Source organism: Molossus molossus, unplaced genomic scaffold (assembly GCF_014108415.1).
Source record: "Molossus molossus isolate mMolMol1 unplaced genomic scaffold, mMolMol1.p scaffold_m16_p_21, whole genome shotgun sequence".
NCBI classification, from domain to species: domain Eukaryota; kingdom Metazoa; phylum Chordata; class Mammalia; order Chiroptera; family Molossidae; genus Molossus; species Molossus molossus.
The window spans coordinates 7,376,106-7,391,617 of NW_023425357.1; the positions used below are offsets into that span (position 1 = coordinate 7,376,106).

The 15,512-nt window shown below is 56.3% G+C and overlaps 3 protein-coding genes across 3 annotated transcripts; 2 read left to right on the forward strand and 1 right to left on the reverse strand.

The window, feature by feature from the left end:
* Window positions 1-2,725: 2,725 nt before the first annotated feature.
* Window positions 2,726-3,974, reverse strand: FGF21 (fibroblast growth factor 21). Its single transcript, XM_036276086.1, has 3 exons — window positions 3,743-3,974; window positions 3,558-3,661; window positions 2,726-3,016 (listed from the first exon to the last, which is right to left on the reverse strand). The coding sequence occupies exons 1-3, from the start codon at window positions 3,972-3,974 to the stop codon at window positions 2,726-2,728; spliced, it is 627 nt and encodes a 208-aa protein (XP_036131979.1).
* Window positions 3,975-6,154: 2,180 nt separating this feature from the next.
* On the forward strand, window positions 6,155-8,847 carry FUT1 (fucosyltransferase 1 (H blood group)). Its single transcript, XM_036275006.1, is given in 5 exon segments — window positions 6,155-6,215; window positions 7,750-7,893; window positions 7,929-8,094; window positions 8,096-8,398; window positions 8,400-8,847. Coding segments are annotated over 5 exon segments (1,122 nt in total).
* A 3,066-nt stretch (window positions 8,848-11,913) lies between these two features.
* On the forward strand, window positions 11,914-15,249 carry IZUMO1 (izumo sperm-egg fusion 1). Its single transcript, XM_036275822.1, has 9 exons — window positions 11,914-12,148; window positions 12,476-12,550; window positions 12,898-12,984; window positions 13,246-13,266; window positions 13,565-13,645; window positions 13,831-13,931; window positions 14,176-14,329; window positions 14,672-14,882; window positions 15,114-15,249. Exons 1-9 carry the CDS (start codon window positions 11,914-11,916, stop codon window positions 15,247-15,249), a joined length of 1,101 nt encoding a protein of 366 aa, XP_036131715.1.
* Window positions 15,250-15,512: the final 263 nt, after the last annotated feature.

Genomic DNA, 15,512 nt, shown 5'->3' on the forward strand with positions numbered 1-15,512 from the left:
CCACACCAGCAGGCTGGATTTTTTTAAAAATTTTTGATGGCAGGAGTAACTCAAACTTGATTTGGTTTTGAACTTGCAGGAAAGTTTCAAACCTTGTACAGAGAACCCCGTATATTCTTTACCCAGGTTCCCCAATTCTTGCTGTTCCTGCCCCCACATTTGCTCAATTGCTCACTCTTTATCTTTATATATTAGGTATTTACATTTCCAGAAACATTTGAGAAAACATTGGCGATACCATGTCCCTTTGTCCTTAAATACTTCAGTGGGTATTTGCTAAGGACAAGGTCATTCTTCTTACGTTTTTTGTTTTTTGTTTTAATCTTCACCCGAGGATGTTTTGCATTGATTTTCAGATAGAGTGGAAAGGAGGGAGGGAGGGAAAGAGATAGAGAAACATCGATGTGAGAGAGACACATCGATCGGTTGCCTCCTGCATGACTCTGACCAAGCCTGGGGTTCAAATCTGCAACCCAGGTTCATGTCCTTGACTCAGAATCAAACCTGTGACCCTCCAGTGCATGGGCCAATGCCCTAACCACTAAGCCACACCAGCTGGGGCAAGGACATTCTTTTTTATAATCACAATACGGTGATCAAAATCAGAAGATTTCACATGGATAGATTACCATGATCTAATGTACAGAACTCACTCAAACGTCATTGAGTGTCTTATGAAGGTCCAGGGTGGGAAAGGGTCCCTCCACGAACTGCATTTCATAGGGCTCGCTCTCTGGTCTCTGCTCATGGGAACAGTCCCTCTGTCTTTTTCTTTGTTGACCTTGACATTTTCCAAGAGTCAAGGCCAGTCGTTTGGCAGCAAGTCCCTCGATTAGAATTTTTTGGACATTTGCTCGCTATTAGATTCAGGTTTGGAAGCATAGTTTCTTTTCTTTTTTTTTCTTTCTTTTATCATTCTCACCCAAGGACATTTTTCCATTTTTTGTTCAGATAGAGTGGGAGGGAGAGAGAGGAACAGAGAGAGAGAGAAACATCAATGTGAAAGGCACACAACGAGTGGTTGCCACCTGCACGACCAACCAGGGCCGGGGACAAACTGTAACCGAGGTACATGCCCTTAGCGGGAACCGAACCCGGGTCTTTCTGGACCGCAGGCCGACGCTCTAACCGCTGAGCCAAACCGGCCAGGGCTGCATAGTTTCTTAATCTTCCTAAATCCCACCCCTGAAAAACCCATGTAGAACAAGCAGGAGAGTGAAAATTTGCAAAGGACATCTTCCATAAAGCCAGCTGACCATGGGGCCCCCCATGAACCTCCAAATATAAGTGGATGGGGCCAAACCAGTACCAGTATAGGGGGAAGGGAAACTGGAGGAAGCGCTGTGGAGGCTGGAATTCCCCACCAGTCCTCAGCCCTAAAGGAGAGGTTGTCTCACAGCTGAAGGCTTGGTGAGAGCATCTGAGAACAACAGCAGCAGTCATGTGATGTGTGTGTGTGTGTGTGTGTGTGTGTGTGTGTGTGACTTCACAGGTTCCAATTAGTAGGTGCATGTCGGAGGCCGTGGGAAGATGGTCTGCGTCCTCAGAGATCTCAGAATTGCTCAGTATAATCTCTTTCTCTTTTTTAAAGATTGCCTTTGAGAGAGAGAGGACAGGAGAGGGAGAGAAACAGTGATCAGCTGCCTCCTGCACACCCCCTGCCAGGGACTGAATCCCTGATCTGGAATCAAACCAGCAACCTTTTGGTGCATAGGACAACGCCCAACCAACTGAGCCATTCCAGCCCGGGCAATAGAGTCTCTGTTTTGTAAGGACAAAACTCCATACTTAGAAAAACCAAAGTCTATTATTAAAATATATTTGACATATAACATTGCATAAAGTTAAGGTGTATGCCGGGTTAATTTGATATATTTACATATTGTAATATGATTGCCATGGTAGCAATCATTGTACCTCTACCCAATTACATAATGATCACTTCTTTTTAGGGTTCAGACAAAGCTCCCCTCTTGTGAAAGTATGTCCTTGACGGTTATACCATCCCAACGTCCATGAGCACCTGGAGAGAAGTGTTCAGATCTTTAATTTTCGTCCTGAGACCCAGGACTCCCAATCTCCAGTGCCCCCACCTTCAGACCAAATGTCTGGGTCCCCAGCCCTTCATCCTTCAGACTAGGACGTCCAGGTTCCTGTTCTCCCGGGACTCACATGTCCAGCCCTCTGATCCCTCAGGACCCAAGAGTGCCATCCTAGTACCACTAACATCCCCATGATCCCAGAGTCCTTGTCTTAGCGCTGAGGACCAAGATGTCTTCCTTTTTCTAGTGCTAAATGAACCCAGAAAACTACATCTCCCATGAGGCTGTGGGCCTGCAGTGTCGTGAAAAATAATCCTTTGTTATTGCGGTACCTTTGAGAAATAGTTCCACAACACTAACAGGGGTTGGGGTAGAGTGGGTGGGAGCAAGTTCTGTCCTGTCAAAGGGCAGGGACAGTTCAGAGTTCCCGGGGACACTTCATGGGCACGGAAAACAGGCCCAGGGACTTTCTCACACCTTTCTAGCAAGGGAGACAGGGGGCTTTGGGAATCAACAGGAGAGGGATAAACAGATACCATTTCCTTTTTCAAAAACACTCATACACGCCAGCTCTGATGCTGCTTTCAGACTCTTTATTACTCCAAGTAAGAAACATAAAAATATAAATAAGATAAATAATCCAATAAATAAAGAGGAGACCTAAGAATGAACAGCCTGTGGCTTCAGGAAATGTAGCTGGGGCTTTCGCCCCGTGATTGCAACACCATGTTCAGGGGGTCTGGGGAGTCCACGTCAGGAGGTCCAGGGGACAGGACCCCTGGCGGCTCTGGGGGTGCTGGGGGCAGGCCTGGCAGCGGCAGGAAGCGGGCAGGTCCCCCGTAGCGCAGGCCCCAGGATGGCGAGCTGTGGGGGGGCAGGCGGAGCGGGAGGCCTCTGGCCTCAGACTGGTAAATGTTGTACCCGTCCTCGAGAAGCCGTTCCCGAAAGCTGCAGGCCTCGGGGTCGAAGTAGAGCTGAGGGGACAATACAGAGATCAGAGACCCTGCCACACCCCTGCTGCAGAACTCAGGGGTCCAGGCCTCCCACCCCGACCTCTAGGACCCCCTGGGCAGTCCTGCGAGGCCCACCTCCTGTCCCCAGCCCAGGAAACAGTCAAGGCTTTCCAAGACCAAGCAGGGGACTCTCGCTACCACCTAAGGTCATGGTCACCGCACAGGTCATGGGCTCCCTGAGTGACCCGTGCCCAGCATGAGCCAGACACGTAGAAGCCTGTGAGGTCAGCACAGGTCGAGAGACAAGACTCAGTCTCTCAGGCCCCTCTGCCATTCATAAGCCTGGTGACTTGGGGCCGGTGGTGTCACTTCCTGAGCCTCAGTTTCCCCTTTTGCAAACATTGCTAACAACAGCCCCATCGTTATGGGTTTCGGCGAGGTCGGGCCACGCAGGGAGCAGAGAACCAAGCCTCGCCCGGCCACGGGTGCCAGAGCTGGTGCCCCAAATGGTGAGATGACAGGAGGAAGGGCAGAGGCGCAGGAGGGGATGCTGGAAACTCACCGATCCGTACAGTGTCCCGTCTGGCCGCTGGCACAGGAACCTGGATGACTTGACTCCCAAGATTTGAATTACGCCCGGCTTAAGGGCCTTCATCTCCAAGAGACCTGAGGGAAGGAAGTGATCAGAGACTCAGGCCCTTTTCCCGGCCTCCTCCCCCTCAGGTGCAGACCCTGCCCCACACTCACCTTCAGGACTCTGGTGGGGAGACCCGACCACCGTGCCATCTTCCCTGATCTCCAGGTGGGCCTCTGTTTTCTGTGCATCGTCCGTGTAGAGGTACCGCTGGCGCACTTGGTCCCCAAATTGGAGGAGGGGGCTGGAGTCTGGGACGGGGTATGCCTGGCAGGCTCCCAGCAGGCCCGCCAGCACGGGGACCCACAGTGCTGGGTAGTGGAACCAAGCCCTGTAGCAGCCCATCAATAGCTCACGTCCTCAGGCGAGGTCAGGAGCCCGCAGTCTGAGTTGCTGAAGGGTCTGGATTCTGTTGCGGATCCTGGGAGAGCAGCTTCCTGGGTTGCTGCTCAGGTCGTCCGAATGCTCAGGTCCTCTGCACGTGGATGTCCGGATGGAGACAAGCAAGTCTCTTGGGATAAATGCAGAAGCTCCAGGATTTATATCCAAACAGACCCGCCCAATCACCTTCCCTACACCTGACCTGTGATATTTGACCCACTTGGCAGGAGCACGGATTCCACCGTGGCCAGGTCAGCCCGAACAGGTGATGCAATTGCAATCAGGGGGTCCTGCCAGCTGGGAGCCCGGACTCCTGGGTCTGAGGGAGGAGGGGCTGGGACCGGTCCCCCGGGTTTGAGGGAAGAGGGGCTGGGACTGGACTCCTGGTCTGAGGGAGGAGGGGCTGGGGGCCTGGACCCCTGGGTCTGAGGGAGGAGGGGCTGGGGTCTGGACCCCTGGGTCTGAGGGAGGAGGGGCTGGGGTCTGGACTCCTGGGTCTGAGGGAGGAGGGGCTGGGACCGGTCCCCCGGGTTTGAGGGAAGAGGGGCTGGGACTGGACTCCTGGTCTGAGGGAGGAGGGGCTGGGGTCTGGACTCCTGGGTCTGAGGGAGGAGGGCTGGGGACCTGGACCCCTGGGTCTGAGGGAGGAGGGGCTGGGGTCTGGACTCCTGGGTCTGAGGGAGGAGGGCTGGGGACCTGGACCCCTGGGTCTGAGGGAGGAGGGGCTGGGGTCTGGACCCCTGGGTCTGAGGGAGGAGGGGCTGGGGTCTGGACTCCTGGGTCTGAGGGAGGAGGGCTGGGGACCTGGACCCCTGGGTCTGAGGGAGGAGGGGCTGGGGGCCTGGACCCTGGGTCTGAGGGAGGAGGGCTGGGGGCCTGGACCCTGGGTCTGAGGGAGGAGGGGCTGGGGGCCTGGACCCTGGGTCTGAGCGAGGAGGGGCTGGGGGCCTGGACTCCTGGGTCTGAGGGAGGAGAGGCTGGGGGCCTGGACCCTGGGTCTGAGGGAGGAGGGGCTGGGGGCCTGGACTCCTGGGTCTGAGCGAGGAGGGGCTGGGGGCCTGGACTCCTGGGTCTGAGGGAGGAGAGGCTGGGGGCCTGGACCCTGGGTCTGAGGGAGGAGGGGCTGGGGGCCTGGACTCCTGGGTCTGAGGGAGGAGGGGCTGGGGGCCTGGACTCCTGGGTCTGAGGGAGGAGGGGCTGGGGGCCTGGACTCCTGGGTCTGAGGGAGGAGAGGCTGGGGGCCTGGACCCTGGGTCTGAGGGAGGAGGGGCTGGGGGCCTGGACTCCTGGGTCTGAGGGAGGAGAGGCTGGGGGCCTGGACCCTGGGTCTGAGGGAGGAGGGGCTGGGGGCCTGGACTCCTGGGTCTGAGGGAGGAGGGGCTGGGACTGGACCCCTGGGTCTGAGGGAGGAGGGGCTGGGGGCCTGCAGACTGCCTCTCCCCCTCAATGACTGCTGTGGATTGTGTCCCAGAACTAGAGTCTCTGCATCCCACCTGAACACCTAGGTTTCTGGGAGTCAGACAAAGGTTCCTCAGTCATCAGGACATCAGCATGTGCCACCTGACCAAAATGTCCTCCCCAACCCTGTTGTCCTGGTGCGGCAGCTTCTTACCTGGCTGGGAGCCAGCCTCCAACCTCAGCTCCACCAGCTGCTGCCCAGAAGATGAAGGACCAGACACCCAGGCCTCCTCCTCCTCCCGGACTCAATCCTGGTTTTCTTTCAGGAGAGAAGCTACCGCAGGTCCAGACAAGGTGCTCCCACAACAGCCTTGGTGTGTGTGTGTGTGTGGGGGGGGGAGTCTCTAACCCAGAGTTGGCAGGTGAGCCAGGCTCTGGAGAAAGAAGATAGACCCAAGAACTTCAGCCCTGGCCGGTTTGGCTCAGGGGTTAGAGCGTCAGCCCTCAGATCAATGGGTTGTGGGTTCAATTCCCGTCAAGGGCACGTACCTCGGTTGTGGTTTGTCCCCTTCCCTGGTAGGGGTCATGCAGGGGACAGCCAGTGGATGTGTCACTCTCACATCGATGTTTCTCTCCCTCTCTCTCTCTCCCCCTCCCTCACACTCTATCAGAAGATAAATAGAAAAAAACATCCTCGGGTGAGGAATAATAATAATAATAATAAAAGAGCCCCAAAGGAATAAGCGATGAGCAATTTCTTGGAACCTAAGGGTGAAGAGATTGCACACCCCGTTCAGAAGGAGGAAGGTGCTGAAGGCGTGGACTTTCTCAGTCTGAGGACGGCTAGTCCGGGTCCTGGGTCCGGAGGGATTATAGTCAACTGTTTGGAGAGTGGAGTCAAATTCCCGAGCTCTTGGTTCGAACTGCCAGGGCTGCGGGAGGGGGGCGGGGGGATGGGGGGCGCCTTCAGCAATGGCAACTCCTGTTGAGGTGCCGAGAGCCGAGGCCTTTATTCCCGCCCTGGGCCCTGGGCTCTGTAGGAACTTCCCCACGCTGGGTTTCCGGTCCAGTCCTCAGTCTTCAGGGGGGCTCCTCTGGGATGTGCCCGTCTAGTGAGGCGCCAGGCCCTAGCATCTTCCCAGGGGAGAGGCTGGGGGCCAAGGCTCTCTGCAGCGATGGGGGGATCAGCGGTCCCTGGCGGGTGCGGGGACACCTGCGGGGGGCCCTGAGAGCCGGCTTCCCATTGGCTCCTGGAGCAGCCTGGCAAACATGTTCTCCATCCCCACCAGGGGCATGAGGTCTGGGGAGGAGACTTCCTGTCCTTGCTGGACCGGTGTGGGGCCCCACCCCAAGGGCTGGGGTGAGGTGGGGCTGGGCGACACTCGGGACAGATGGTAAGCCCAGGCACCCGAGGGGAAGAGGGAGAAGTTGACGGGTCGGATCGTCTGGGTCCAGCGTTGCATCTGGGCGCTAGATCTGCAAGTCCACCAAAGACGCGGCTCCTGGGTGGCCAGGTAGGCTGCCCGGGATGGAGCCCTCTTGCAGGCCAGTGCTGGGGAGGACGGGGCGGGGATGGCTGGTCCCCTGAGGGAAGGGCGGAGGAGCTCGGGGAAGGGTGGGGATCCCCCTCGCAGCTACCTACCTGGCTAAGGCGAGGCAGGGGTTCGGAACTAGCACGCGGCGCCCACGCTCATTCCTCCCAGAGCCTCTGCAGCCACTTAGGGGAGGAGGGTGGCGGGAAAGGCGGTGGGGCCTGGGAATCCGGAGGCTGCGGTTCCCAGGTGGCTGCGCGTAGCCTGCTCTTGGGGACGGCGCGCTCGGGCCACGCCATGCCCGCAGTGTATCTGCCACCTGCCAGGAGCTCAGGTTAGTGGAAAGTGAGGGTACCCCAAACTCAGGAGTCACAATCTCAACCTCCAACCCCCTATGACCGGAGGAGTCTCCGCCACCCCCAACCCTCAGCTCCTGCTCCTCTGGGTATTAAGATCCCTTAGTCCCGGGCACATTCTATGTGGCCTGTCGCTTCCCGTCACCTCCGCCCCTCACGCACAGGTACGCCCGAGAAAGGAGTTGGTGGAACCCCGTCCAACTTCTGGGGGCCTTGCAGGTGGGGAAGAGAGATTGCAAGGTGGGGGGACAAGGTGTCGGATCCTGGACGATTGCGATCTTGGAATCCACCGATTTTCACCATCTAGCATCCCCATCCCCCCAAATTCCAAACCTCCAGTTTTTCTTCCCTCACACCCGAGTCCTCACTCAGCCCCCTCACTCCGTCGGCCTCTCCTCCCTGACGCTCCCTCAGGCTCTGAGCTTCTGCTAATTCACCTGTCCTCCCCTGCAGCCACATGGACCCTCAGCCGGCATCATCTCTGTCTGACTTTCCTGCTGGTCTGTGCTCTCGTGGGAATCTCCTTCCTCCACGTCTCCCAAGGCGTCTTCCACAACGGCCTGGACGTGTCTTTCCTGTTTGCAGAGCGACACTCGTGTCTTTCCTGTTTGCAGAGCGACACTCGGTGGCAGCCCCTGTGGCCACCTGCTGCCTGTCAGGCACTCCGATGACTCTCAACACCTCCTCTTCCTGTCTCAAGCACCCCACCTCCCTCTCAGGAACCTGGACTATCTCCCCAGCTGGCCGCTTTGGTAATCGGATGGGGCGGTATGCCACTCTGCCGGCCCGGGCCCAGCTCAGTGCCCGCCGTGCATGCTGCCCTGGCCCCCGTGTTCCGCATCAGCCTGCCAGCGCCGGTGCCAGAGGTGGACAGCCACACGCCTTGGCGGAACTTGCAGCTGCATGACTGGATGTCGGAGGAGTACGCCCACGTGAAGGATCCTTCGCTGAAGCTCACTGGCTTCCCTTGCTCCTGGACCTTCTTCCACCACCTCCGGGAACAGCTCCGCAGCGAGTCCACCTTGCACGACCACCTTCGGGAAAAGGCCCAAGGTTTCCTGAGACAGCTCCGGCTGCGGGGCACTGGGGGTCTCCCGAGCACCCCTGGGCGTCCATGTGCGCCATGGCGACTATCTGGAGGTCATGCCCCGACGCTGGAAGGGTGTGGTGGGCCATCGCGCCTACCTCCAGCAGGCCATGGACTGGTTCCGGGCCCGGCACCAGGCCCCCATCTTTGTGGTCACCAGCAATGGCATGGAGGCCTCACCGGGGAAGGACTTCGCATTGCTCACACAGTGTAACCACACCATCGTGACCATTGGCACCTTCGGCTTCTGGGCCGCCTACCTGGCTGGTGGAGACGCTGTCTACCTGGCCAACTTCCCCCTGCCTACCTCCAGCTTCCTCGAGATCTTCAAGCCCCAGGCCGCCTTCCTGCCCGAGTGGGTGGGCATTGACGCAGACCTGTCTCGGCTCCAGAACTTGCCGAGGAGTCTTCCTGGAACAGCTCGAGGGATCTCGGGCCAGAAGCACGCGTCTCCAGAGGCCTAGCAGCTTCTGGAGAAGTTCTGTGGTGGCCCCGCAGCACCTGGGCACCCATTTCTAGAGCGATTCTAGTTGGCTAGGCTTTCAGAGAAAGAGAAGCTTCCAGAAATTGCCTGAACACTCTAGAACCCTCTAGGGGAGCTCATGACAGTTCTACAAGGCACAGCGCCCACCTGTAGTTCCCAGCCCATATCCAGGGGACTTTTTATTTATTTATTTATTTTTTCCTCACCCGAGGACATTTTTCCATTTTTTGTTCAGATAGAGTGGGGGGGAGAGAGAGGAAGAGAGAGAGAGAGAGAAACATCGATGCGAAAGGGACACATCGAGTGGCTGCCACCCGCACAACCGACCAGGGCCGGGGACAAACTGCAACCGAGGTACGTGCCCTTAGCGGGAACCGAACCCGGGTCTCTCAGGACCGCAGGCCAACGCTCTAACCGCTGAGCCAAACCGGCCAGGGCATCCAGGTTACTTTTAGATGGCTGCCCCCCTTCCTTGGCTGGGAATCAGGAACTGCCCCCTCTAGTGTTAACTAGGTCTGTTCTAGAAGGGATGTTTGCCTTCTGAGTCCTCAGAACTTTAGAAATTCATGGTTGTTCTAGAACAAGCACTCGCCAACACCCCTCCTGTGTTTCTGGAGTGGTTCAAGATGGGGGCTTGTCCTCCGACGCCTGTGAGAACCCTGCAGGGTCCTTCCAGAGGCGCGAGGTCCTGGAATTCCGGATAATTTTTTTTTTATATATATATAGAGTGGGAGGGAGAGAGAGAGAGAGACAGAAACATTGATGTGAAAGGGACACATCGAGTGGCTGCAACCTGCACGACCCAACCAGGGCCAGGGACAAACTGCAACTGAGGTACGTACTCTTAGCAGGAACCGAACCCCGGTCTCTCTGGACCGGAGGCCGACGCTCTAACCGCTGAGCCAAACCAGCCAGGGCTCCGGATGATTTTGAAGAGCCGAATAAAGGTACAACCAGAAGCCCAGCACCTCACCACTGCCAGAAAGACCGATGGAAGATAAACTGTGTAGCCGGGGCAGTTTGTAAGAAGATAGAAACTCAATTCAACCTCTCATCTCCTAAAGAAAACCACAAGGACCTTTTCCCAGCAGATAGGCTAAAATGTGGGAGATGGAGGAGAGGAAGAGCTACTGACCTGCTGTGGCTTCTGGCTATAAGGCTTTCCAGTAACACAGGGAGACTTTTTTTTTCTTATCCTTATACAAGGACTTTTTTTTTTTTTTGCATTTATCTTCAGTTAAAGTGGGAGGGAGAGAGGGAGGAGGAGGAGAGAGAGAAACATCGATGTGAGAGAGACATATTGACTAGCTGCCACCCACACAACCCCAACCGTGCCGGGGACAAACTGCAATTGAAGTACATGCCCTTAGCGGGAACCAAACCTGGGGCTCTCTGGTCCGTGGGCCAATGCTCCAACTGCTGAGCCAAACCGGCCAGGGCTACGGAGACTTTTTTTTTTAAGCTCAAAAACTGCCAAAGATCCGCACTGCCTACGTTGGCTCTGAGTTTGGGTTGCCTCTCCCAATTAAAGACATTTCCTCCTCTGCAGCTGGGCTGCTGGAGGTGGGTTGGATTTTCCGGAAGTCAGCTGGAGGAAATGTGCCCTATTGTCTGGCTGGCCCCAAATTCACAGAAACACTAAATCTGGCTTTGCGCAAGCGAGGGATGGAAAGATCCTAGGGCATGCAGTCCCGGACTGGTCTCATCCCCAAGCAGGAGTACTCTTGACCAGGATCTGGTCAAGAAGGGTGGGATTCTTGACTCAGATTTCAGGAGCCCCTTGATGCTTTTTGAAGGGGGTGAAGGTAGATAGCTACTTTTATTACAGAATTGTCTACGAATCTAAGCCCCTTTTCTAGTCTCCTCAGGGAGTTTTGGGGGACTATTTCCTACTCAGCTGCCACAGGTGGGAGGGGGAGGTATGAATTAAAACTCCACATCACCAACCCGTCTCTGCAGATTTTGTGGAGTCTTGTGTGTGTGCGTGCGCGTGCGTGTGCATGTGTGTGTAGGAAAAGTGCGGAATTTCAGGGACTCTCATGGCTCATGTCTTGGGATATTCTCCCTGCTCAGATCTGGCAGCCTCTTGTTGCCAGACTTGTGGTCTCTGAGCCCCAATTCCTTTCTCCCCTCTCAGTATCGGCCCCCATACCTCACTTTCCTCTAGGACTTTGGCATTCAGCCCCAGAAGCTGGTAGAGAAGGTGGAGGAGACCGTGCAATTGCACAGAGTACAATTTTTGAACTACATTTCCCATAATGCTACGGGGTTGGCCGCGGTAGTCTGAGACCCGGGGCCTTCTGGGAGTCGTAGTCCCAGGGCTGGGAAGGGCCACTTCTCGCGTCCTCGTAACTCGACTTTGGTCGTGGGCATCTAGTTGGAAGTTTGGGTCTGGGGCCCAGGTTGGGGAGGAAGCTGAAGGCCAGATGTCTTTCCTCGTCTCTGGAAAGCCGGAGCACATAGGGTACTTCTTCGATAGATGCTGGGAAAGTTCGGGTCTAAAAGGGCGGCCGCCTCTGTGACATCAAGGCGCGATAGGCGGGGACTCCCTTTGTTGCGGTCCAATCAGACTCAGAGTTGGGCTTCTGGGCGGGGCCAAGGAAGCCCCCAGGGAATATCTCTTGAGAATTCGGGGCTCCATGTAGGGAGCTAGAAGACGGAGGCTGTGGGAGGACCTTGTAGATAGGGACGAACCGTAACCCCAATCAATTGCTCTCTCTACCATTCAACCAACTTCACCCACGTCCCTAACAAAACCCTTAATTTTAGTGGTGGGAAAATATTAGAGTGGAAGAACGTGGCCCGGCCCTCCTCTCTTAAAGCCCTCAGAACCTGGACTCGGCTCTTCAGCGAACCCTAGTGTTTGAGGGCACAGGACTGGAGTCAAGATCGGGCAGCGGCTGTTTAGGGGGCATCGGGACTCCTCGGTTTCCTAACGAGAAGTGTGCGCCCTGCAAATTGGGGGTTCTTTAGTCTCGGGGAAGGGCACCTCTTCGTTTAGCGCTCACCTCCTCGGGGTGAGCGTGGATTGAACGCTCTGACCTCAATGGGGCCGCGGTTTCCCCTCCTGGTGGCGGCGCTGGCCAGCTGCCTGCCTCCGGCCCTGGGTTGTGTCATTTGTGATACAAAGGTCGTGGAGGCGCTAAAATCCTTGGAGATGGATTACCTTCCTGGCCACCTGGAAACTGAGCATCACAAAAACTTGATGAAAAGGGTAAATCAGGCCGTGCAGGATTTCAAGGATCTGCCGTTGGACGAGGATTCCTATATGGGGGTCGTCGGTGAGGGCAATGCGGAGCCCGGAGTCCTGGGAAAGGAGGTGTCTGGGGCTAGGATTGCTGGGTGCGGGGCGGGGAGACTGGAGGCAGAGTCTTCCGGGTTCTGGGATGGAGCAGGTTTGGATACAGAATTCGGGGTTCCCCAGGGCTAGCAATACTGTTATCCTGCAGTGTTATGCACAAGACTACAACTCCCAGAAAGCAACGGGCGGATAATCCCTTAACCAGGCCTATTTTTGCCCAGTGGCCCACTGGGTATTGTAGTTTCTAAGACTAGGTGCGCCAACGGGATAGTAACACTGGAATCTGGAGTTCTGTCTCTCCCCACAGATGAGCCCACACTGGAAAAGGCATCCTGGAGTTTGCTGAAAGATCTGAAACGCATCACAGACAGTGATGTAAAAGGTAATATAGGGAGGAGACAGGAGAGGGGCTCCAGAGTCTCTCAGGGAAGTGATTGCTGGTGATGCCTGGTCAGACACTGGGCTCTGGAGCCAGACTGCCAAGGGTCAGTTCTTGGAGCTGCCGGTTCCCAAATGTGTGGCCTTGCAGCCTTTTCACCCTGATGTAGAGACCGTAACAGTGCTCTCATCCCAGCTGTTCCTTAGCCAGTACGTTAAGTGGGAATTCAGTTTCACTGTTCTTCCCCGAGGAGGCCAAAAAGTGGAGTGCCAGGCTCTGCAGACAGGCACAATCCTGTACCTCACAGGAAGGGGGAGGGGACCACTCTGCTCCATCCTGCTTCTTCCCAGGTGAGCTCTTCGTGAAGGAGCTGTTCTGGATGTTGCACCAGCAAAAGGAAACCTTTGCCAGATATGTTGCTCTGTTCCAAAAAGACGGTGAGGGACGATGGGAGTCCTGGACCCCAGCTCCCTCCTTCCACAGTCCAAGCGTCCTTGTCCCCAGCCCCTTGCTTCTCCAAGTCTGGTTCCTCAGCTCTGCCAGTCCCCTCCTCCCTCACATTCAGGGGTTCTGGCACCCAGGTCCTTCCTCCCTCAAAACCAGGAGCTCTAGCTCCTGCTTCTTCCTTTGCCCCCTCTCTCATCCCCTTTAACTTAAAATTTTGATTCTCTCTCTCTCTTTTTTCTCTTCCGACGCAGCTTTTTGTCCCAACAAATGTGGTGAGTCCGGATTATAGGAGCTGACGCTCTCTCCCTCATTCCTGCACTGTGAATACCCAGCCTTTCTCCTCCCCCTTTTGGGTCTCGGTGTTTCTTCATTCTCCACGTCGGAGAGGTTCCTGGGTCTTCACTGTTCCTTCTGCACCAAGGCCTTCTTGGGGAGCACTCTTTCCTGAGCCTGGTTAGATCCCGGCTTGCAACAGAGCTGCGCTCTAGCCCCGCCCTGCCCTGGGCCTTGCTCGCTCCTTTTAGCCCCGCCTCTTAGTGGGCGAATACAGCCTTGCCCCTGCCCCTCCAGGTATGATGTTGCAGACCCTGATCTGGTGCAGCAACTGCCAGAAGCAGGTTCACGCTTGCCGGAAATCCATGGATTGCGGGGGTGAGAGAGCTGGGCCCAACAGGAGGGGTTGGCACAAAAGGGGCGGAGCCAGAGGATGACTGAGTGTAGGGAGGGCCGAGACTACGGGCAGCTGAAGAGAAAAGGCGGGGCTGACCAGGTGGAAGAGAATTGGGGGACGGCCAAGAGCCATAAAGGAGCATCCCACTGTAACCCTCTATCCCCAGAGCGCAATGTCAAGGTCCATGAAATGGAAGACATGATCCTGGACTGTGAGCTCAACTGGCATCAAGCCTCCCAAGGCCTGACCGATTACAGTTTTTACAGGGTGGGGCCCTCCAATTCCTGTACCCTTGAACTCCAAGTCCATCAGGCCTGTGTGAACCCTGCATCCACAGGCCTGCACTACAATCCCCATGACCCATGACCTATTAGGTTTGGCTGCCACTGATCCCCTGGGGACCCTATACCCTGACCAGTACACAGGACTCCCATCTCCCCCCGCTGAGACCCTGTACTCCCCCAACCCCTGAATTCCCCAGGCCCCTGTGACCCCTTGAGCTTGGGTCTAGGTTTGGAGGAACAAGTCTGAGACCTTGCTGTACAAGGGGAAAGAGCCCACCCTGATCAAGACCATGGTGGAGCCAAAGGATGCAGGCACCTACCGCTGCCAGCTGGGCACAGTGAAATCCAGCCCAGCTACGATCATCCGTTTTCATGTCAAAGGTCAGTGCTGAGATGAGAGAAGTAGGAGGTGCTGAGTTCTGGGGTCGGGGGCGGTCTGCTTCAGGGGTGTGGCTTATGGAGGAATAGCCTTCTGCTGGGGTGTGGTTTTAAGGCCTGGAGGGTGTCACTTCCTGTCCTGGGTGTGGCCTCTGGCCTCCGTGGCAGGGTTCCCCTCTGGGTGTGTTCTGGCTATAAGCGATTGGAAGCACGTGATTATCTCCGGGAGGGCCTGGGTCCTGGGGTGGGTTGGGGCAGAGAGGGTTTGCCTTGGCTGTGGTGGGGCCTTCTTTGTGCCTTCCCAGGACTATTCCTTCCTTCCTCCTCCTCCTCCTCCTCTATCAGTGTTGCCCAAAAGAACCATGGAGGAGACATTGTCATCAAACTCCTCAAACAGGAGTGGGATGTCTTGGGGTTCCAACATGTCATCCACAACCCTCCAGTCTTCACCGTCGTCATCCACACAGTCTCCCACGGTGGAGACTATGCTGAGAAGCCTCTTGGTCGGGCTGCTGATCTGGGGCTTTGTGGTGCTGATTGCCAGCATTGTCATCTTGTGAGCTGCCCACTGAACAAGGCAGGGCTTGGAGTGAGGGGTGGGATTTCCAGCGTAGAGTGGGGTCTGGAAGCTATGGAACCCCGAGAGCTGGACTTCCACTGGGGCTGGGGCTTAGAAAACAGATGGGGGCTTACCTAGGAGGATGAAGCTTGGATTACTGCTAGATTAAATCATATATAGGGAGGTTGGGATCTGATCTGGTTCGGTATTTGCACCCCCCTCCCCCAGGATGCTTTGCTATTGGTCTGAGAAGAATCTTGGATACTCCATTGATTCCATAAAGGCCTGGTTTAGCACTGCCAAGGAAGCTGCTCAGAGCTCCGAGGTTCCAGAGAAAAAGGCCACACAATCCAGGAGCCAATAAAGATTTATCTGGTTGTCTAAATATCTGACTCTCCTCCATACTGATCCTAACTTTTGGTTTCCCCAAGAGGAGAGGTCTGGGGATGGTCTCCCGGCTGAGGGAGCAGGGGCTGGAAACCGGACCCCCTGGGTCCTGGCAGGGACCAACTGGCTGCAGTAATTCCAGAATTAAGGAGTGGGGCAGAGCCAGCCCTACCCAGATCTCCTCCCCCAGGCCCGGTCCCTCACAGGACGCCCCCTCCCCGCTCTTCCTGCCGGGTTTCC

Excerpts from the sequence above, each read along its gene's own strand:
- IZUMO1 (XM_036275822.1), top strand. The coding sequence starts at position 11,914 with ATGGGGCCGCGGTTTCCCCTCCTGGTGGCGGCGCTGGCCAGCTGCCTG. Across the intron at positions 12,985-13,245 it reads TGCTCTGTTCCAAAAAGACG|CTTTTTGTCCCAACAAATGT; the intron begins GTGAGGGACGAT and ends CTTCCGACGCAG. Across the intron at positions 13,646-13,830 it reads GAAATCCATGGATTGCGGGG|AGCGCAATGTCAAGGTCCAT; the intron begins GTGAGAGAGCTG and ends CTCTATCCCCAG.
- FGF21 (XM_036276086.1), bottom strand. The coding sequence starts at position 3,974 with ATGGGCTGCTACAGGGCTTGGTTCCACTACCCAGCACTGTGGGTCCCC. Across the intron at positions 3,662-3,742 it reads TCCCCACCAGAGTCCTGAAG|GTCTCTTGGAGATGAAGGCC; the intron begins GTGAGTGTGGGG and ends TCCTTCCCTCAG. Across the intron at positions 3,017-3,557 it reads ACGGGACACTGTACGGATCG|CTCTACTTCGACCCCGAGGC; the intron begins GTGAGTTTCCAG and ends TTGTCCCCTCAG.